The sequence below is a fragment of the Melozone crissalis genome, unplaced genomic scaffold (assembly GCF_028551555.1).
Source record: "Melozone crissalis strain CALT ecotype California unplaced genomic scaffold, PUWL_Pcris_2 ptg000005l_1, whole genome shotgun sequence".
NCBI classification, from domain to species: Eukaryota; Metazoa; Chordata; class Aves; order Passeriformes; family Passerellidae; genus Melozone; species Melozone crissalis.
In genome coordinates, this window is record NW_026535783.1 from 50601251 (window position 1) to 50625611 (window position 24361).

General features: G+C 34.2%; 1 protein-coding gene across 4 annotated transcripts in view; it reads right to left on the reverse strand.

Moving 5' to 3' along the window:
• Positions 1–24361, reverse strand: part of AP3B1 (adaptor related protein complex 3 subunit beta 1) — a 153160-nt gene that overhangs the window by 43654 nt on the left and 85145 nt on the right. For all 4 annotated transcript variants that reach the window (XM_054285619.1, XM_054285609.1, XM_054285629.1 and 1 more), the window contains exons 17-22: positions 23888–24018; positions 21616–21727; positions 20129–20285; positions 17355–17529; positions 9886–9958; positions 8866–8972 (exon numbers count right to left, since the gene is read on the reverse strand). In XM_054285619.1, coding sequence (XP_054141594.1) covers positions 8866–8972; positions 9886–9958; positions 17355–17529; positions 20129–20285; positions 21616–21727; positions 23888–24018 — 755 coding nt within the window. The remainder of the gene's footprint in view (positions 1–8865; positions 8973–9885; positions 9959–17354; positions 17530–20128; positions 20286–21615; positions 21728–23887; positions 24019–24361) is intronic.

Here is a 24361-nt window from a genome sequence, read left to right on the forward strand (position 1 = left end):
GGTCTTCTGCTCTCTGAATGAAATAAAATTTTCACTGGGGAAGTGACAACTGAGAGGCAGGAATACCTCAAAAAAATAACAACGTTGTACCCCCACTCCAGCTTTACTCTGTGTGGGACAGAGCACCATTTCCTTTGGGCATTTATTACCTGTTAAAAACCAATCTTTTGGTGAGTGGCAGTTCAGGGTTTTTGAGAGCAAGCTGCAATATTTCTTCGGGTCTGCAGAGTCATAATTAAAGCTGAACTGAGTGGAATTGGAGAGGGAAGGTCAGCGAGGTGCCGTATGAGAGATGAGGCTGGGCTGATGGGCACCAAATGAACAAATTATGATGGGCCCCACTCAATGTGATGAGGTCAAATGCTTGTTTCTACCCACTGACAGTTCAATTTCCCTGAAATGTCTCTCGGTTCTCTATGAGCTAATTATGAATGAAAAGTTATCAACTGCCCTCACCAAAAAGAGCTTTCTTGGAGCTTTTAATGTCAAAATATTGTTGGAAACACATGCTGGCCAGCTTTTTAGCCAAACAATACCCAGAATAAAGTAAATACCATTGTTATACAATATACTCTCATCCTACACCATAGATAAAACATTCAACTACTGTTAAATACATAAGTAAAGTTTTATAAAGTAAACCTGCATTAATATTACTGTTTATTATCAAAAGACAGTGTGCTTATAGTTTTCTATAACATAAACATAACTTTCATACATAACTTTCAAATATTTTCATCTTAGTACTGATTTCCAAGAAAATACTGCTGGATTTTTAGGTCTAAAGTAACAATGTCCAGGTATATTTCATCATATTTCAGCATAACTCTAAGGTGACTGATAAAAATACAGAATTTTTTCAAGAAACTTTAGTTTTCAAAGTGTCCTGACTGCTTTTTTAAATATTATCTTTTGAATATTCAAGAACATATGGTAGCATATACTTGAAAAATTTTAAATAAACCGTAAACACAGAAATTGTTAAATACCTATAGAAAAGGTAGATCTATGAACTAAAGGGAAAATGGAAGTGAAGGGACTTTAAAATAGCAATTCAGAACAGGAGTGTCTGAGAAATTTCACACTACTTATTTCCATAGAGAAATAATTTTGATAATTTATTTGGGCACAATTATTCTGTTTATAACTGCTTTGAATTTAAGAAATGAGAGAGTAGTTTAATGTTTTGATTTGGAATGCTACTTTGTTTTTCCTTTATTACAAAGCTGTTTTTATTTTATATATTTACTTACAAGTCAGGAATTTTAAAGCAAATTCTTAGAAGTGACAGAACTTTACTTTGCAAAGTATTTTATATGCATATACTTGGCACTGCACAAGATGGGACTGTCTGAAACCATGAATTATACCAACTTCTAAATTCTACCAATTAATGCAATGAAAGCATACACATAGTTACAGCAGGATGTTAAAGTCAGAGGGCATCTGATATATATTGATTTATAAACTAGAATTATTCATCAGATGTTTAGAATTTCTCATAAATTCTCGTAGGAATAATGTAAACAGGAACTTTTCAGTAAGTGTTTTGTAAAATTCAATATATTTTTAAGGTTATTTAAAGAAAGTGTCTAAAATAAGCAACTGCAAAAGAATAAGAGAAATAAATCTAATGTCAATGTTCAAAGCAGTCATCTATGTGTTCAGCACATACAGCTGCAATATAAATGTAAGTCTGAAGGTTTTCAGTAGACACAGTATTAAATTTATCAGTATAACAGTTGCTGCCACTGTGGTTGGCATACTGTCTTATTAGACACACTGTTGATCAACTGTTATTACAACAACAACAACAAAAACTATGCTGCACAGAGACTTCATGTTAAAGTACCACAATTAAGAACAGAGAAATGCAGTTCATTTATTACAGAACCTTTTCAGGGAGTTGGTTTTTACTAATTCTTATTGTAATTGCATTGTTCTAATCCTGTATTATAAAGGCAGCTGCTTGCCTATCATTTGTACTTTCCTCGTTAATCCTGACTCAGTGAATTAACCTTTAATTACAGCCGTTAAAATTGAAATGAGCCTCTTGTCTGGCTGGGGCTGCCCCCTTCCAGTGCATGAGACTGATGAAAATTTTTAGGGTCAATGAATATGTCCCATGTCATGTCTGATAGATGCTAAAGATGTGAGGAGGTAAATGTTACCTTAGAAAGATGTGGTTGAAATTTTTAAGAGCTACATTTATTGACAAAATAACAGAAAAATACAGCTTAGGTTACCTCTCTCTTCTGTCTGAGTTACAGAGCATAAAACACATACAGACACACTATGTTTTACACACATTACCCCAATACACATTTAAAGAATAACTTACGGAATCATCATCATGCATCACGCATGCTTGTTTTTAAACACCTGCCACCAACCCTGTTTACAGCAGCTCTATTTTAAGGAGCACAATAAATGTATTCTTCATGTTGGAAAGAAAAAGAAGCATTATTTTAAACTCTGCCATAAACCTAAGAATCTAATTATATTAAAAATATATTTTTAAAAGTTGGATTAGTTTTAAGGACAGTACTGAATTTTAATGAAAGGCAAAAAATGATCAAAAGGTGTCCTCACAGAAACCTATTTAACTGAGCTTCTGTTTTGTGATATCCCCACAATTTAATTTCTATTTTATAAATAAGACTTTAATACTGCAATTGCACTCTATTTTGCTATTTTGGCACTTTTATTTTTAAATACAACATTTGAATGCTGGGTTATTTTTTGTAACTCAAAGATAACAAAACAGCAAAATAGCAATATAGGACTGAATCAAGTTAATCAGTGGCCTGGTCATTCAGAATACAATCGCATTAATATACAAGTTGCTAACTAATTATTACAAATTATATTTATATAATTTTTATAATTATAAATAGTATCTCATTTATAGTGTATATATATTTGAAGAAAATAAGTTGAGAGAGATTTTGAAGTGCAAATTTTTTTAAGAATGAATGCATCTAATAAACACGAGAAGCGTATTTTTAAGGCTTAAACATTATTAAATATCACAACTATTTGCAAATGCATTTATAAGCAAAGAATAGAGGTGAAATGACAAACAAGTAGTGTCAAGGCAAGTGATTATTTTCCAAGCTAACATTTTTAGAAGTATGTGGAAGCAATTTCTGAAAGGACAGTATAGCTTTCAAATATCTGATGCTACACATATTCTCTGTAACCAATAAAAGAGCATCCACTTATACAGCAATTTTACAGGAACAAAGAAAAAAAAAAAGTATGAGGGAGTCTTTGTATCATTTCTTCTTCATCTAGCTTGGCGAAAGTTAATATCTGCTGATGAGCAGCTACATCCATTTGTAGATTTCCAAGTGCTTTCCCAAGGTGAATAAGCATCATTATCCTCATTTTTCAAATGGAAAACTAAAAGATTAAGATACTCCCTCCAGATCACACAGCAAGTAGTAAGCCAAAAATAGAACTCATTTTCCATATGTAACACCCAGTTCTGTATCCACTGGACCACACTGCCTTCCCACAAGCATCAGTCACACCTAATCAGCCACATAGCTGCATTTTGGGCGGCACTAAGACAAAGTTATTTTTTAACTCCTAAATCCAAGACTATGCCTTTTCACTTGCTTCACACATACAAATTTCCTAGGCACCCTACTAATATACACTGTAGAACATGGTTTCAATTATGCTTTATGCCAGTTACAAATCCTGTAGGGCACAACAGGGACTGTTCCACAGGGAAAAAACCCACCTTCACAAATTAAGCTGTAAACTGTAGAACTGCACAAATATCTCTGTCTAATGTGCAGTTGTGGTCAACAACACAAGCAAAGTCATGAACATTCCCAGGAATAAGATACATGTAGACTGCCTTGTAGCACACTTTCTCCCTTCATCTCCCCACAACAAACCTTCCCAATTTCAATCTGTATATTAAAACATGGGCTTCAGAAGTATACTGAAAACACTGAACATATGGGAAAAATGTTGTGATGAAACAGCAAAGAGATAAGACTCCTTACAGGAAGCTAAAAAAAACAAGGGGGCAAATGCTAAGCTATAAAAATAATAAAATTCTATCATATGCTTGTATTTTCTTAATACGGGATTACAAAAACTAAGGATAGAAGAGAAGATGTGACTAATATTGAAAGCTTATTTAAAAGGATCCTCTTTTTACAGAGTAAAAAATTTTACAAGCATCCTTAAGAGGGCATGGATATACTTACAGAAATGCAAAACTAATTATTTGAAAAACAATGGTAATTGATCAAAATCTGCCTGAGAACAATGGGTAGAAGACCACCATTGCCCACAATCTGCTGCTATCATAACTGGTTGCACTATGTCTCTTTCACAAGAACAAGTTAATGTTTCTTCTGATGCAGCCATTCCTGAAGTAAGCACTTAGACCAGAGCTTATATGAATGACAAATGTACATAGTTAAAGAATAATTTCTGCTAGCAAAGCTCTGAAAAAAAATCACGAAGTGCATGCCAATAACTATTTGGAATAACTACTATTTATTTCTCAATTGCAGGATTTTGAAAATTCTTAAAACACCTCATGCTAACCTTTCTTGCAAACTGCATACGAGACTACAGCCGTTATATAACCCATTACTGCAGCCTTTGTGTGCCCAGTACTTCTAAGCAGAGATGCTTCAAACAGGAAAATAATATACTTCAGAGTCAGTTTCAAGACATGTTATAGTGGTATTAGAAACAGCCGAAGTGGACAAAGCCACCTAAATGATAAGACAGTCTTCCCCTCTAAGGACTATGTCAACAACTTAGAAATAAAATACCATTTAAGGCGCTCTCCTAGACTGAAAATACCTTCAATTAAATATTGAGGAAGTTTATGTTTTCTATTTCTCAAGGAATTCTCTAAGTCTGTACTCAATTTAAAATTAAATGTATTTATCATCTGATTTGACAGGTCTGCAGCTTGACCTTCACTTTTGACAAAAGCTATTATTTCTTCTTCATACATCACAATTCCAAAGAAGCTCTTAAAGTGTAGATTGGTCAAAAGTTCTTTAGAAGATATGAAAAAGAAAACAAGACGACGTACTCCTCCCTTCTTAACAGTTCCTCTGGAAGGTCTGGTAGTAGGGAACAATAAAACATACCATTGACAGCAACAACTATCGTGAGAAAAACACAGCATATTGAATGAAACCTTAGTGAGTAAAGCAGTATCACTTCTTCAATTATACCTTGATTCTATATGCAGAATAATTGATAGCAAGTCCAAATTGTTGCAACAAATATTTTTATAAGCACTTCCCCACTACAACAAGAGTTTTCTCCACAATTTGGTACATGCATTCTCGGTGACATTTTCCTAGTCATTCCTGACCTTTTCCCCAAACTATCCTATTGGGGGCAGGGAAACCATTTTCTCTCCTTAAATATTACTCAACTCAGACCATACAGCTACACATTTTTTTCCTCATCCAACTTCTTCTCTCACCACAGTTCATGTAGACCTGTCAGTTCTTCCTTGCACTAACACTGTTCTGAACCATAACAAGTTTCTTGCTACCAAAGAAATATTTCCTTCTCACTAATTTTACCCACAAAAGCAAGTGTCATTTTTGCCAGTTAATTATCCTATGCAGCATACTCAGGGGTTTCCACATTTAGGAGATACATTTTCACCATTTAAAATCCTAATTCGAAAAGAATACATGGTTTAGCTTTTTTTTTTTTCCTCATCAGCTGTGTGGCAGGAGGAACAGAGCACTCCCCTCTTCAGCTTTTCTCTATTACTATAGCTCTCCTCTCTCTCCTCTCACCATTTTTGCTCAAAATATTAATTATTGTAGCAGATTTTAATCCTCTCTGTCCTTAGGTCAATCATGAGTTCTGCTTTCAATACCTCTTTTTTCACTTTATAACGGCCCTTTTGGGGAAAACACCCATTTTCAGTGTTTTCCAATAACTGCTTCACACTGAAAGCTTGCAGTTTTGTCTTGCCTCCTGTTTTTGATTCGCACTGCATCTTCACATATTTTTCAAAACTGCAAATTATTAATCTGAAACTCAATCAACGCCAACTGCAGTTTCCTCAAGCACTTAATTTTGCCGTCACTTGCCTGCATACCATGAGAATCCTCACAGAAACCTCTCGTGACATCAGTTACCTGGTTCACTCAAATCTGAAGTTGAACCACATGTACCAAGACAGAAGAATGCACACAGATTTACTACATTTTGCATTCAGCTGGAAGAAGGTTATTCATGAATGACAAGAGAATTTTGTTTTTCCTGGAACAAACTATAATACGCATGCATGTGTTTATATGAGGGGGAAATGTACTGTATGTAAACATGATGATAAAAACAAATGAGCCACAGGACAAAGCATTAGACTGTGCAGTTTTTATTCAAGAATATTTTGCTTTTGTAGGTTTTCCTATAACTGTAAAACCATTATTGTATTTATACTTTCTTTGTAACACTCAGCAGCTATGAATTTGGAAGTTAAAAAGTTTTCTAAAAGCTGCATCCAATTACAGTGGTGAATGATTTGAATAATAGACTGCTGGACATATTCCAAGATAAGTGGCTGCTACATTTCTTTGATATTAGGGTCATATATTGCACTTATCTATTTTTACTCCACACTTTCCATTGCCTAGTAATAAATTAATTTCTCACTGTTAGTTTGGCATGTGCCCTACAGTTATATTCACTTTCTCTCCCACTGAAGGAAGAAGTTTTCTAAAGTATCTTTAGAATTAAGCATCATAGATTAAATTCAAAATACTATTTGAAGATGCACATTCCCACATAAAGTCTTAAAAGTCAGTTTTATATTTTCATTTTTAGAAAATTATCTGGCAGTGCTGAACATCATGGGATTGTAGTTATCTAACTACTTGCACACACTTAAGACTTTTTAAACATATGGATATAATTTGAAAGAATGAGTTTTAACTTTGGTATTTAATTTCCATTGCTCCCTGGTGCAGAAAACTCAGCTAAGGACCTCATGTACATCTGCAACTATCAAAGGCAGTCAGAGCTGAGTTTAGATCTGAAAACTGAATACAGACCAAAATGTAATCACCATCCAGGCAGAAACAATTAAATCTTATATGAGCTGGGTTCTTTCCAGAGCAGAGAGAATGAGGAAATGTTCCAGTTTCTTCGCTGGTTACCAGACCTCAGTAACACTGAGGAAGCAGTTTGCACAGTCATCATACAGAACAACTTCTACTCTTCAGCCTACACCTTCTAGCTCTGTTTATCTAACAGCTCAATTTCTTTGTAGGTGTCTTCAGAATAGGGAGAAGCAGTTTAGCAAATGAACAGCGGCAATCATGACGACAGCAAGCGTGAATATGGGAGTGGAATATATGTTCATGTACTATAAACAATGAAAGAAATAAAGACACTGGCAAGCAGGGACACTTAAGCCTCTGGCATTACAGATTGCTATCTCTAATTTATTCTCAAAGGTGATAATTTTGAAGTAAAGAAAAGACACCAGAGCCATTCTTAAGCTAACCCAAAGCCAAGTAAACATATGACAGCTTGTGTTTTAAGCTGTCAAAGCCATAAAGGATGGCAAAGAAGCAACTGCGGAGTGCAAAGAGTAACACCACAGCTGTTGTTAAACACAGACTTGTCACCTAAGACTGTATACTGCTCTACAAAATAACATGGAAGAGAATTACTGGCATCTTCAGATGCCAGATGTAGTCATTGATGTGACACATCAATGACTACATATCAGTTGTAGCGACTGCATGTCCCTGGATTGTTACTGGCCTGCTTGAAATTTATGTTACAAGCCAATTATCTTAGATAAAGCTAATATCCAACAAATTATCTGAAAGTCTCCCATTTCAATACCAAATCTTGAAGCCTGTAAAGATAAAACTGAATCATAAGCAAAGTTGAATTCAATCCAATCACTCATGTAACTCCTTTACTTAACAAATATTTGGTGTTGCAAACTACTGTTTCTTGTATCAGCACCAAGTAGGTTATCAGTGACTATTAAAGTTGCAGCATAGGTTCTAGACACCAACCTCATCAGAAACAAGGCTAGGCTAAAAAAATGCCTGTTTCTCTGGTATTTTGTCTGGTCACATCCATCCATTTTCACAGGGATATGCACCCTGCTATACCACTGCAATTTCTATTTAAATTGTAAATAAAAATTGGACACACACAAAATACTAAAGAAAACCCAATTGAAAGAGAACAAACTACTATTCCTTCCCACAATAAAGAACACCCTCTACCTCCATGAGTTTGCTAACTCTAATTACACCTACAGTTTTGAGATTCCCTAATGGCAAGTACTACAAAGCACTAACAGAATGAATCATGACACATACTGATACACCACTGATTGTAAATCTATACCCTTTTTATTTGCACCCAGGGGCTATGTTTCATATATTTATGAAAAATTACTTCCCAGTAGCAAAATGTCAAGATTGGAAGCATGTATGATACACAAACAGACTAATAGCAAGTATGTGATGTTCTTGTAGCTTACTTTTCATAGTGTAGCAGATTAATTATTTGAAAGACCTCTGTCGTTTGGATACTTAATTTCTGAATTAAAGTTTCCCTGAGGCAAAGAAAAAGACAATTTGAAAGATAAGGTTAAAAATCCTTGAAGGCATCTTTCTCAGACATGCAATATTCATACTTTTATCCACATTTCAGAATGCAATTAAAAATCAAAAAATGCTGCCAGACTTGCATGTAAACCATAATTTCATATAAAACTTCTACAGGTGAAAGTACTGTAAAAAAACCACTTTAATGATGTCCTCAAAACATGTGAAATTCTTAAACTTACATGCACCCTTCCACTTTTTAAAGGCTACTTACATCAATGACTGATGAACTCGACAGACTTAATCCCTCTAGGTCTGCTGCTAAACTTGGGGACAAAACAGCTGCCGTAGGAACTGCCACAGGAGTTGTTACAGAACAAACTAGAAGAAAAAAGGTAAGAGATACTTAAATGGAAAAACAATTTAAGATACTGCGAAAAAACAGTGATTTCTTTTTCCATAGCACAAAAAAGTTTTATATCCTCATCTAAATGTTATATTCTTCTACTTATATTTGATGAATATTCACTGATGAATACATTCGTATTCACATCGATGAATATTTGAAGAATATGTTATATGCTTGTTTCTAAATATAAGATTACTTTTTCAGACATATGGCCCCAATACTCAGAATAAGCAATGAAAATACGTATACAACTTATACATGAACAGACTGTGTGATTTACTTCAGAAGTATCTTCTCCTCCTTTCCTATTTTTCCTTTATTTTATCCTTCAGTTTGATAGATGCTGTGTAGCACATTTTCATTTACAGGCTACATGCAAAGTATATGTTAATGCAATTCTGATAGGCTGCAACTACAGAAGTAAACTTTAAGAAGGGTACTACAAGCACAGACAAAAAACCAGAGCCAGCTTTATCTCACCCTTCCAAGACTACCATTTAACAGTTCTTCAGAAATGTGATTCTTAGCATCTTAATATAATACCATAATTGGTCCATAGATTGCACAGGGGTTGTAGAAGTAACATCCACTATTACCCGATAAAATAAGTCCACTTTAACAGAAAAAAAGTCCAGACACATACAAATGTTCAAAGTAAATGTTGTATACGGTGGGAGATTCTAAATTTTGAAACAATTCCTCAAATATAAAACAAAATATTGTAATAACTGTGCTTAAAAATAACTTGACAGTCTAAGCATTTATTTTGTCAGGAAACTAGTACAATAAATTAACAGAATCAATGTTTCAGAAATTTAACTTCATTGAATTAACTGAACTGATTTTATGCCTTGGGAAAAATGAGGCTTTAATCAAGATACTTACAATCATCTAAATCTAAGAGAAACATGTCTTGGTTTTTTGGAGTCTTTCTATCTTGCACTGGTTTTTCTTCTTTCTGTCAAAATAGATTAATATTTCATCTTTCACCATATCAGCAAAAGAAAAGCATTTAGTACATTCATAAAGTAAGTGCATTTATTTTACTACTTCATAAAACAGAATGTATCCATGTTCAGGGTGTGGCATCCAAAGAATTCACCTAGTGAGAAAGATTTGTTAATATAGTTAAACTGTATCTAAATGCCATAATTGAATTTCGGTAGCCCCTGCATTCATCTAATATTAATCATGGTTGCCACACAGAAAACATCTGGTGACAGATCAGACACTTCTGTTGAGCTAATTAAAAAATAAAGCTGCTATCTCTTTAAGATAAAAGATTTCTGTACTAACATTTCTGTTTTCATATGAAAAACAGGTCAAAATCTATTCAACAAGAAATACAGTGTAATTTGCACTTATCTAGGAGCACAGAATTCTGTCCAATTATCTACTGGGATTTACTTAACAGGAAGCTGAGTTTTGTCACCAAAAAAATTCAGTTTTAACCTTGAGATGAGTTCTAATTGGCCGTACCTGAAGTAAAGACTAGGGAAGTAATAATCCCAGTACCATTACAGAGTATTTCAACAAAATTTGCTTCAATAACTAAAAAAGTTCTAAACAAATCTCATAAGAGCAAGTGTTGGCTATACCTACAGAGCACGTCTAGACAGTGGTGATTCAGGAAAGAATTCATTGTGTTACAGCTCAGTACACTTTGCCAAGAGGGTGGTTTAGTATAAAGAATTGATTTTTGGATGTAGCCAGAAACTTCTGTAGCAAGGAGTTTTGTCATCATGTTGTTCCTGCCCACTCTAATGCATCTTTCATTTGGGTCAGCTGAAGAATTTCTTCTCCCTTCATTCTCTTTGGCTCACATACCAAACAGAAGGCTTTGTAATTGTTTTATAAAACATATTAACTGCCTTTAGACCTTAAGACATTGCTCACTACCCAAGTTATTTCAAGTAATTTAAATGTAGTCTTTCCAGGAGTCACACTTTCTAGTTTACCTGTTTCCTCTTAAACAGTATGTGACAGCCAAATTAATAAGGAAATATTTTACCACTTCTAATAAATTAACAGGTCTAAATGAATCAGTAAATCTCTTTATGCCCATCTAGACCATAATTTCTTAAGCATTTCAGACACCCAGACACACAAATTTCTAGAAGAGCCTGGTGAACTCAGCAGCTAGAACCACTTCCTTTAACCAGCACCATAGAATAAAATAACACCTCTTTTCTCAAGGCACATTCCCTTTCTTCTGGTCTCTCAGCTTGATAGTCAGTTGCAAACAAATGATAATAATGAGTTCGCCTTTTTTCAATTTTGCAAGGAATTCTATGGTTCCCTGCAAAGAAGATGAAAGAAGCTAGCCAACATTGTCACTATTTGAAGCCATTGATGTTAATGACTACCAGGTTTGACCTCAGTCATGATGAAATCACTTGTCATGATCTTCCTATAAATACCATGGCTCAGACAGTAGTCACTTACATGATCCCTACAGATATGCTTGAGGTATTCTGGGAGAAGGATCATCTTGTGAAATGAAAAGAACAGGAGCCACTATTTTAAAAGTTATTTTTACATCATGATACTTTAATGATCCTCATCCTTATGGTATTTGAGTGTTCTACTACTGGTGATTTATCTGAAACCTAAAACTCCTCTGAACAAAGAAAATACTACAAAAAAACTTTAAAATGGTATTGAAGTGATACAACTTCCGATATGTTTTGTCCAGAATTTCTGAGGGACTCCTGCAGAACCAAGTTTCTTGAATTCCATTCTGCTCACAACTACTGGACCTTTCTTTGGAGATGTGCTTATTAGCAAGTCACTAAGTTTGTTTTGGCTACTTTTGTTTAAGAACTGTGAAATAAGGACAAATAGTACACTTCATAAGCTACAAGTTCTATTTGAATTACTCATGTCAGAGACACAATTTTGTAACAATATTTCTCATGAACTCCAAGCCACTTTATAGTATCATTTGGTGAATATTTAGCCCTGAATCTCGAGTTTAGCTGTTATTTCCAGCACCTTTACTGTAAATTATGTATCACAACCCTTTTCCTGAACTAGAAAACTCTTCAGAAATCAAAACAGACTAAAGGAGAACTCAGTTAAACAAAAGGCAGATATATTAAAAATATCCTCAATTTCTGAACTTTCACCATCTGTCCCCACTTATCCTTAAGATACAATTCTACTTTCAACTATGATTAAAGTTGAAAGTTATGGTTTTATATTTGCTAAATGTTTCCATAGAGATAGGTTGTGTCCATCTCCTTTATTATGCAGCCAATTAAAAGTCTCTAAAAAGTGGCTCAAGAGTCCTACAAGGAGAATTCTATATGCTTCAGTACATGTTTCTAAAAAATTAGGGGTCACTGCGAAAGAATCCTCACTGTTTAGTGGATCTGTTTACTGAAGACAACTAAGATGGGCAGTCTAAGTCACAAATAATACCAATAGCATGCTTCAGTTTGCTTTTTCTGTCACAAGTACAAAAAGTACACGAGGCTTGATGCATACTTCTATAAGGTGAAATCCATCCTTGCACTGATACTACTTTGAATCTACTACATTAAAAATGTTTAAAAATGGGGAAAAAATCCTTCAGGAGAATTTACTTCTTATAGTTGAAACCAAAATAAAATGGTCCTAAAATAAGGCACAAATAAAAAAATAATTCCTGAACGAATGTATGGCAAGGAAAAATTTCACTGCACATTTTACCAGAAGATGGCATTTAAGTGTATCAGTTTACTATAAAGAACAAGCAAGTAAACAATTCCACCAAACAAAAAGCAAAAAATGCATAAACCTGACTACCATTTGGGAAATGTAAAGTCAAGGGCTAATTAAATCCAGATAAAGATAATGTTTAAGTGTCATCATGTCTTATTTCCAATTTCAAATGAGTGTCTGAAGCTTAAGAAAACACTGGGCTACTCGTATGTGTGTTTAGGTGCTATATATACAAAAACCACACCAATATTTTCATGCTTATATGTATTTCTACATACAGGTTTGCAGGTATGTACATTAATTGTGTGCAATTCTGTAGAAAACACCAAAGAAATCTATTTATGTGGCTCCTGCCTATAACAAACATGATTATTTGTAATTTGTTTTGTCCAAGAAAAGAAAATTGATTGGCTGTCTATGACCAATAAATAGCCATCTATATCAATTGAGGAAAAAAAGCTTTGCATCTGAAATCTAGACAATAAAAAGGTTCTGACGTGTCTGACATTTCTCTGTAACACAATTTTTCCTTTTTTTTCTCTTAAAACTAAGCCTACAATATAACCCAAACAGTATTCTACCAAGAAAGCCCACTATGGGAAAAGCAGAATACTAAACAAAGAAGTTAAGGTATATTCCATCAAACATTTCTCCATTTGCAATTCATCTTGATAATAGAGATAGAACCTGGTAAATGCATATAGGACTTGAAGCAGGAGATTTCTCTTGCTCAATGCATAATTCATGTGCTCCGCCTGCAAAGTGTGTAAAATGAGAATTTCACACCGCAGCATGAGCCATGGAGCTGCAGAGAAAAGGCAGATGAAATCATATTCTGCTGTGCGAATTTTATTTCTTATCCTCCCAATATTTATACAAAACCATCACTGACAATCCAAATGCACTGACAGATCACCCACTGTTTCCATTGTGTTAGCACTTGAAAGGAGATCAGGCAGAAAGATAGACAATTTGTTTTTGTATATTTTTAAATAGTGGATCAGGTTTTTAACAGCTGAGTGACTGTATTATACTTGTAGAAGGAGGTCAACAGTAGCTGATTTTAAAATCCCACTGTAGAGACACCTACTTATACATGCATCATCCTTAAATCTGCATTTTAGCTCTACAGTGTTTATGCTTACAGTATAGTATGTATCTGAACACCTCAAATTATCGATATTTCAAAATGATATAAAAGACTGCAGTACAAGAGACTGACTTTTCGATTCACTGCAGCTCAATTACAGTGAAGACAACAGCTTTTTCAAAATGATTTGTCAGGAGAAAAAATACTAAATCATTAATAACATATTCAGGAAAATAATCTGAATTTTTGGTAGTGTATTTTAATGCCAGTAAGTGCATGGATGTATGTAGAAATTAAGCTCCAGTGTGAATGTAATAAAACCTTTTCTATTAAGAAAATTTTGCAGAACATGGAAATGGCACCCAACACAATATATAAGGAATGGTAAACATCACCCAAAACATCTGCAATGTAATGTAGTTCATAACGTGTAGCAAACTGAGAAATCATAAAAATAGAGCTCACTAACCACAATTTTTTTCATTTCAGAAAATCTTTTCAGTTTTACTGAAAAGGAAATTCTAATGAATAATATCCCCATATAGGCTGCCCAAATTAAGAACACACTATAACAGAATAACATAAGCAATGCCTTTTCTAATGACAAACAATCAGAATAAAGCACGCATTTCTGAGAGTCTGGCAGAAACCATCTGTTTCCTGGGTGGTCTGAAAATAAGTCAGGAAGGGAGCAGAAAAAAATATATGTGGTTCTTTTAACATGTACCTTGACACATAAGGGGTCTATACATAAGACTTTAACTATAATCTTTAAAGTTTGTTAAAAATAGTTTTTTCTTTCTAGCTTGGAATGTGTTATCTAGGTTACCATCAGTTACCTTCATCTATCATTACAGTGCTCAAAACAGTTTTCTGACAAAAAACCTTATTAAGCTAGTTAGCATAGCAATCACTTCCAAGAAAAAATACCTGTGTTTCTTTTCCCCCACCACCTTATCTAACTACATATCTAAAAATAAACAAGTACTAGAAACACCTGAATGCAGGCATCGAACATGGTTTAAGTGGAAAGTAACTTTAAGGTCCAGGGATTAATACCATATACTGAAACAGTTCTTCTTGTTCAAGGACATTAAATTAACTGCCCCCTACTCCTTAACATATGACTATTGATGTTTACAGTTCATCAGCCAAGTTTGTTGCCCTTATATTAAATGTGCTAATTTCTACATGAAAAAGAATTTTAGGAACATTTAGCTTCTGCACAGTGAACTCTACGCTTTTCAATAATCTCCTCGCTACTATTCTTGCTGCCATGCATATAAACACATTCCTATTTGTTGTAATGTCTTTTGTGATGTTTAAAAGCTTTGCAATTTTTCCCCTCTATCTTTTGACTCTACTCTTATCAACTCTTCTATCAACTGTTTAAAAATACTTCTTGTTCCTAACACATTTCCTTTTATGTGCTAAGACTTCAGAACTACTGCAATGTTCCTTCTCTTCTCTTAAAATCCAAGGCTTTGACAATTTTCCATCGACTTCAACAATTCAACCCCAAGCTTCTTGGACATTGCAGTTCTCATATTCAGTGTATTTGACTTCACACATTCTGCTGTTTTAAAATACAAAAAGCTTCTTTATGCTAGTAGTCCTCATATATCCTGTGAAAGAACCAAACAGTTTAGAGAACTACAGTGACAGAAATTATTTACATGGTGTCAATATCCTGAGAAAAATGGAAAAATGCAGCAGAGAGAAGACAGTTTGAAAATGGCTTTGCAGTGCCTGCTCAGAACTAAGCACATCAGAGTATGTATAACTTTCTGGTGAAAAAAAATACCGTGATGATGTGGGGAGCTGCAAACTGTTACATATAATTCATGTCCCATCTAGTATCAAAGCAGTTTTTTTTAAGTGAATTCAAGTTGTATTCTTTGTGCTACCATTTTTTTGCAGGATCCAGTCTGGCTGCTCTAGAAGAAAAAACCTTTTGACACACAGGTGTGTTACTCAATGTGTTATTTGGGCAAGAAACTGATCAAAACATCAAAACACATTTCCACTTCTCAAGTAATACAGCCTCACTTCATCTTTTGTTCTACTTGGTTGAAGAAGGGAACACATTAAAAGTTAACATCACAACTCAAGAGTTCTCAGGCACACCTATGAAGTTGTAAAACAAAGATCATGTACAATGTTAGTTCAAGATTTAGAGAAATGGAGAGCCTTGCCTCCTTATTTAAAAGAAATACATGCCTCAACAGCCTTACCTTTTAACTGATCAAAACACACCTATACACCAGCTTCAAAAATTGCTATTCAAATTCAAAAATTGCTAGAACTGCAACAAAGGATGTCTATTTTGACTAATCTGCCATCTATACAGCAGTCCTGACTGAAATGGCTTAGCTTAATTTAAAATGCATTAAGAGAAATTAAGTTTCACTTAATTTTCAATATCACATATCAGAATTTAAATGGAAATTTCTGAGCTACAATTCTACTCTTCAACTTTTTTTTTGGTAAAGATATAGAAAGAATTGCATAGGAAGTATTTGGTAACAGAAAAATAAGTGTCAGAAATTATTTTACTCTTCTTCCTGAACAGATTTAGCAAAAAGTTCCTCATTTATTTATTTTTAAATACAAAGTACGTGGGTAAATAGTAACCAATTAATGCTAATAGCATGAATAGTTAATTCTATAACACTAGTTTGAGTAATGAACTTTTAGGCACTTTTTCTTCACTAAGGTAAGCACTTAAATCCCAACTGACACATAAATGACTCTGCTGCATGTTCTTGCATCTTCACATATTTTGAAACCAATTTAAAAAATATGTATTATATAGCTTGCTATTTCATATCTGTTTTAAGAAAGCTAACAGAATTTGAAGTAATAGGACTCTATATTCCTATCAAACACAGACAGCAAGTAAAAGTTGATTTCTCACTAGGAATATTAATGCTACTTACCTATATATACATCTCAGTTATTGATTCATTAACTACACTATTCTCAATTTTAACAGAAAAATTTAAAACTAATCTAAGAGTTCTATTAGAACATCTTTAAACACTTAAAACACAATGTACTAACATTTGGTTCTTGGTTTTCTTTCCTCTCAGACCCAGGTATTATAGCTATACTTAAAGATTCAATTTTAATAAAATAACCATCACACGCATGTATTAAGTTTCACCAGTTCAACAATAACCTAAAAATTAAATTAAAAACCAATTAATTTTATTATAAAAGAATAATAGACCACTAGAAAAATATTATATTCTGTGTATAAAAAATAATTAGATTCTATTATTGTTCTTCATCTATAAGGACTAAAAATAACATAAAATAATAAACTGAAATTTTGTAATTCATATTTTTATAATTCATGTTTTTTGTTATAAAAACACTCTTACTTGCTTAAACTATGAAAAGTAAAAAGATGTTTTTCATAAATTCTGGATTGTTTTAGGTATGCATAAAACTGCTACCCATCTTCACTCTAACAGAAAGAAATAAGGATAGATGGTTAGATACACATTCTCATATTTTATACAGGCCTTAAGAAAACATATTTTACCTTACTAACCTTATTAGAGGTAGCATTTCTAGATTTTCCAGACTCAGAGTCACTTTTAGAGTCAGATTCTGACTTGGATCCTGAAGAACTTTCATCTGATGAAGTGTACTCTGTATCAGAGGAACTGGACGTGCTTCTCTTTTTGGAAATCCCTTCTGCTTTCTTTTTAATATCCTCCGAATCACTACATATTTAAAAAAAGCGTTAAGAGACATGTAAAACCACCAAAGGAATCAGCTTGGGCAATATCCTACATCAGCATTTCAAAGTTTCATGAAATGAGTTTCAAGTCATGATTTCTCCACAATAAAAAACTATTCACCTATGAACGAAGTAGTTTAAGGCTACACAAAACTGTTCTATTACACTACAGAGTACATCATCGTGTGTAGTCTAAACCAGCAAAACAGCCAAATAAAATGCGAACATATAAAAATATTATTTGCATGCATCAAGCTTGTGACATTACAAAAGGAAGTACAGCCCCCCTTTAAAATAAAGATGCTTTCATACTATTCCGCCTAGGATGAACAGAATTTTTGTGTATCAGCTTTTCGTACAGTAATATTGCTTAAAAAAACCAAATTAGTTTAGTTTATTTCTTTGTTAATTCTTCTGAATAAAACTGCACCACCTAGAAATAAGACCTATAATGTCTACAAATTGTTCAACACATTAAAGAGTTTATACACAAGAGCTGTTATATTCCTACACCTTTGGTCACATTGAATACCTTACAGCTTCACACAGTGAAATTCTGTTCACCCACCAATGTTGGATTATGTTGGTCTGTGTTAACAGCTAGCTGTTATCTGCCTTGTTCACATCTAAAAATACTTTAAAAACTAGTTACTAGATTACCTTTTTGTCTCAGGGGGAGTTACTACCACAGGAAATGAAAATTGTTTTCTAACAGTTGTCACGGAGCAGAAAAATTAATAGTGCATATAGAAAAAAACACTCTGTTCTTGGATTTGCAAACAACTATTTTATACTTCTAAATCAGGTGTTTCATACACTACCTGATTCAGCTTCCTTCCCAAGACAATGAATTGGCTGTTGAAGCGCTTGAAGGGTAACAAGGTCAACAATAATTAAACAAATCTAGACTACTCAGCTATTAAGAGTCCCTCTGGACTCATATTAAATTGTTACACATTTTTGCTTAGCTTTAAGAGCAGTACCAAAGAATGTACTATGCTGCATCACTGAGATTGCAATGTTTTCAGATGAAAAAAGAGAAGGAGAAATGAAAATCTGAAATGACAGAGATCAAAATAGAGTAAAGTCTTCCTCCTCTCAAGAACCTCCTATGACTGAATTGCCTAAATAAAATTTAATCCAAATTATTTCAAATAAATAATGTTTAGGCCATGCCTACCCATGTAACTGAAGCTAAAATTACTTCCCCAAATTTTAACCAAAAGCATAAAGGAGTAAATTTGAAGCTTGCAAAGCTAAAAATGGAACAGTAGTACATGTCACAAAAACAGTGTAATGTAGCACATCTGATTGCTAAAATCATGGTGAAAAACAGGTTCTGAAAATTATGTTTCAGTATGACAACATTTAAAAACTTGTTTGAGGTAAATGACAAACAAAAATTCACTACTATATACTGTTCAAAGTTTCTTCATGACAACATCCATATTTCATTCACTGCCATTTAACAGTAGCTGTAGTTGCATTAACAAATAAGTTGTTGTGAACCCATTACGTAAATGAAGTTGTTTTTTAATAATTTATCTTTAGCTTAGCTTTAAAACTAGCTTTGAAGATTAAAAATGTTACTTTACCGCACATCAGCCAGTTTTGATGGGTAATAATTGTTTATCTTACTGCTTAAAATTTCAGATGTTATTCTAATGAAAAGAATTTACTGGTAACTAGCTTTTTAACTTTGCAATGATGAAAAGCCTGTATTAATTTAACCTACAGATTTCATTTGTTCTGAACAGGAAAAACAATATAAATCACTTTTAAAATCATTAAATCCTGACTTAAATTAATAAAGTCATAATTAGGGCATTATGCTGTGTTTGTTATGGAAGTGGCAAGGCGAGCTGCTTTAATTACTGTCTGTAATAAAAGGAGCAGAGTGTGTACTGCGCCCCAATCAGCGCTGTCAGCCACGACTGAGCTGAGCTGCAAACTCATCAAGTGAGCTGGCAGCAGACTACAAAGTAAAGGGCGATCGTGTCTGCAGAGGCCACTTGCTGACAGCAGTGGAAGAAACAGATTCATACAATCCAAGGTATTAGCCCCAATTACTCAAAATTTTAATGATACTTTAATACATGATAATGCTGTTGATAATAGGCAATCTTAAAAGCGCTAACACTTAAATATCTTATGACCGTTTCCCTTCACAGCCCTTGCCTCTAATATTTGGATCATAATCTTTTTAATATAACATTATTTAGAAAAATCAATTGTCTTAGTTACATAATGGCAAAGTGTTGAAGGACTTAATTTTAGCTCTCAGCAAAATTGCATCAAAGGTAATTAAGTGTTTCACACAACTATTTGATCACTTATTCAGCCTCCCAAGGTTACATCAATTTTCAACAAGCCACCCAAGATTTTACTGAAGTCAGAAATTAATTCCAAACATAAGACTAGTCTGATTAATGAAAATATGAACTAGGTTCATACCCTGACATCACTCCTTGGCCGATACACACCCAAAATAGACTAATTAAAGGCTTGGCAGACTGGTAACAGGAAGAGTGCTTTATAAGCTAGTATCACAAAAAATTAAAACCAGACAAACATTTACCTACCTTTCATTGACCGCCCTATATGTTTTCTTAGCAGCACTTTCTTTGCTGTCTGATTCACTGTCAGTTGATTCTTCACTGGGAGAGGAACTCCCACTACTCTCATCAGTGCTGCCTTCCTCTTTATCTTCCTTCTCACTTTCACTGTCAGACCCACTCCCTGAAATGAAAACAAGCCTTACAATTTTGATCTAAATAGCTTAAATAATTAGTATTTTAGAAATCAAATTTTGTTTTAAATTAAACAGTGGTTTGGTATTTTAACATCCAGTTGAAAGCTTTAGTACTATCTACCCTGTGCCAAAAGCAGGCAAGGGAACTACTTTCCCCTTATATCTACAAAATTTTGTTAGTTAAAGATCTGTCCTCTTCAGCCTACAGTATTATACTTTTTCAAATTAGAAATTTGAATAATAAATTAATCACATGTGGATTCTTCAAAGTTACATAACCCTATTAGGAGCTGGAGATGACCTCAAATTTTCTAGTCTTTACATTCGCTCAGCTGCAAAATTATCTTCTCAAACAGTTGCTTAATTAGATAATCTGTTCTTAAATACCCATAGTGACTATGATTGAATCACTGATTTAAACAAATTATTAATCCTGTAATTAATCACATAGTTACAAAATATTCAAATATCTATAGTGAGTATATGCTTCCATTACTTCAGAAATCACTAATTTCAGTGGTACAATTCTTAAACATTTCTGCATATTTCCTCAGCTTACGAACTGGAAGGAAGCAGCTCCATCTTTGTATTCTAACATGACCCTCTTCCATTCAACTAGATACTGATAATTCTTTCATTTTCTGTGTTTAAAGTCTGGACCTGGAAGAATTATGATCTTTACTACATCTGAAATATGCTAACATCTTCTGAAACAGCTGTCCTGGGGAACTGCCTATCTGACAATAAATGGTAGAATAGTTAAAAGAACCTCTGCTTACTGAACTTCATAGGTAGCTGTTATCCTCTTCATCAATATCCCCATTATAATAAACAGAAAACATCATGTAGAACTTCAGAGAAATAATGTAACACAATTTTCTGAATAAATCTCATGAAAGACTACACAACTGAACAGATCTGGCCATTTATCAGCACAGCAGCACATGCTATCAAAATAATTCTTCACCACCACCAAATGCCAAAAAACACTTAAGACTTAAGGTTCCTGACAACCAAGCATCTGGGTACCTCTCCTGCAAACAGCTATGTGCTTTCAGTTTTAACTGGAGTTACAAACTCTCCTTACTCATATTAGACTCCAAAAAGGATAAAAGAAGCATGCCAGCTTTTTTGCCCGGGAAACAAATCAAAAGTTAACTTATTAAATATGGTGAATGTAAAATTTACCCCCCAATTTATTGAGTTTACACACAGCTCTGGCTTTGTTTGCATTTTTTTTTCTTTTTATATACCAGACAGTTCGGAAGACACAGTTTTCCAGGCAGCAAAAATACAAGTTGCTTTCCAAACACTTACCCGATGAACTGGTACTGGCAGACTCATCTTCCTCCTCTTCTGATTCAGAGTAGAACTTTTCAGTAGGTTTCTCCTTCTTTGGCTTGCCTAGAATTCCAGTCCATTCCTTTGCCTGTAAATAAATTTCAATTTAAGTTTACTTTTGCAACCAGCAATCCAAAAGTATTCAGACAACACATCGAATAAAAACATTCAGAGCTGTTGCTAAATAAATCATCTGAGCAAGTCAAGAGAAGCTATTAAACTTCTCTTACTTCACACAATTATGAGAACTAGAAGTTTGGTACATATCCACAAAATGAGAGATGTCTATTAGGCAGTCCAGAAAAAGATTTAGTAAGCTAGATTAAAAGCATCAGTAATGATAAATAAATTTCTATGCCAAAAGAACATGAAATCTGAGTTTTATTTCTAGATCCAGCTGACTACAAGTGGAATGAAGGTTAAATCCACCACCTTAATAATGCTATTTTTTGCAGAAAACAGATGTGGACACTCAGGATAGCCACAGACAAATTATTTTTCACTTCCATTGCAATTCTCCAAATAAAAGTAATTTTTTGCCACCAAGAGAATGCCAAAATGAGGCCGTATTTCCGCCAGAATTTTTTTTCTTTCCATATACCACTACGCTACTAGAGAAGCAATGTTAAAATTCAGGACAGGAGAGAAAAACAAACTGGCAGACAATTCTATCAATTATCAACAATGTGATACAGGCCTGCCTCATTGACTGATCTGATCTGGAATACGACTTAAGTTTTGAAATAGGCTCTAACCTGAAAGGCTGAACAACTCTAGAGACACACTGGCTTCCTCTTTAACACCAAAAGCTGGTTGAAAATGCCAATATTCTTTTGGGTATATATGACAATTTGCATGTGGATTGCAGCTTAACTCAGCTTTACTCACATATGCTATGTAGGCACATGCAGTATTAGGGAAACCACAAAATTAATGAAAATTAGATACCCTCCAAAGAAAATATTTGCAAAAACCCCAACATGGCTGAAGGATTTTCCAGTTTGCTTTCAGGTTTAAATAGTTTGAGGTGGATTTTTTTTACTTGAGGTGGATTTTTTTACTATGTTGTAGATGGATGTTACATCATTTGTTCAATTTCCTGCAATACTTTTTGGTCTTATGGGTTTGGTCTTATGGATGAAAGCACCTTGGCAAATTCCTTCATGCCACCTCTTTCATTTATAATCCTCTGCTTGAGCTGATTATCTAAAATTCTTTCCATAAAAACTTTCAGAAGTTTGTACAAATATCACTTTTCCTGAAATGTATATAAGAAGGTAAACACATTAGAGTACTAAGGAGAAATGCTTTTTCTACCAGGTTGCTGTCTACTGGCTTCTGTAAGTCAGACCTATTTTTAAAATTTTCTTGCTCTTTCTGTGTGTAACATCTCATAAGCAAATGATTTAATCTATGACTTACTGAGGAAGTTGGATCATTACCAGGACTGCACGCTTTTTCTCTGTGTATCTGTTTCAATGCCACACCTCCAGGAGCACCATCGGCACACTATATACCAATATATTTACATTTCAGCTACTATTTAACAGCTTTCACTGACATTCCAGCAGCATTCTGGTACCCAACACATAAATCACAATTCTCGTACCAAAATATGACTTTCCCTCAGAGTTTACACTGTAGTAACAAAAAGCTACTGCTAGTAGATGACAAGCCCAATGTGTAAACACATGACTAATGCACTAGTAGCTGACATTTTCCTATCATAAACTTACCTAATCCTCTTCAGATTATCTGAAATGTAAACCCTCATCTCTTCCAAACCTGACACTTTGAAGCATACATAATCTAATCCCTTGCAGCTGCTTTTAGTTGTTTGCATTACCTTTTTCCTTTTTGTTTTTGTTTGTTTAGCCTTGGAATTTTTCACGAACTAACCTCTTCATTTCTGACTTTGGTAGTCCAGTTACACTCAATTAACATACTGCAGCAGAGTGGAGATAAAAGATAGGAAATCAGAAGTGAGATGGAGGTGAAAAAAGCCTACTTACTCCAAAAATGAAGCAGAAGTGGCTACAGTTTAGTCACTTCTGTCATTGAAAAGAACTAGCATTATGCAAGTTTCCAGATGCCTGATTTCTAAAATAAAATAAGCAACAGGACATCCCCACGCATCAATGGCTTTTAACACAGCCCACAGATAGTATTTAAATACTTCTAGTTTTGGGCCAACTCTCTGTATTGACGAGTGCCTTCAGCAAAGTTACTTTCGGTGACACAGACGTACCGACTCAGCCACGTCGACATTTCGGACAGAGGGGTCAGGTGCCACCTCTGGCCAGTCAGACAGCTCCAGGTACCCAGTGGCTCGGCTGTTCAGTGTGTGAGACAAGGTGCCAAGCTGGAAATGATCCCGATCTATTAAAAAAGCGGGGGGGGGGAAGAAACACACAAACACTGTGAGCTATACCACAAGGAGCAATCTTAATCAGGGCTAAAGGTAATTGCCATTGTATTACCTCAAATGTCATGGAATAAATATAAACTAGGAAGCTCTTCATAGGTCAAAAAACTGATTTCAGTCCATAGATTACAATAATCTCCCCCATAATGGTCAATAAAAAAGCTAATCAGTCAGTGTGTTTAGAGGTGTTGCTCTGAAATGTAGCTTCTCTAAAAATTACTTTACTGTGAATATTAAGAATGACAGCACAGTTAAACAATCCATATACATGTCTTGGCACAAACACATCCAGAATTT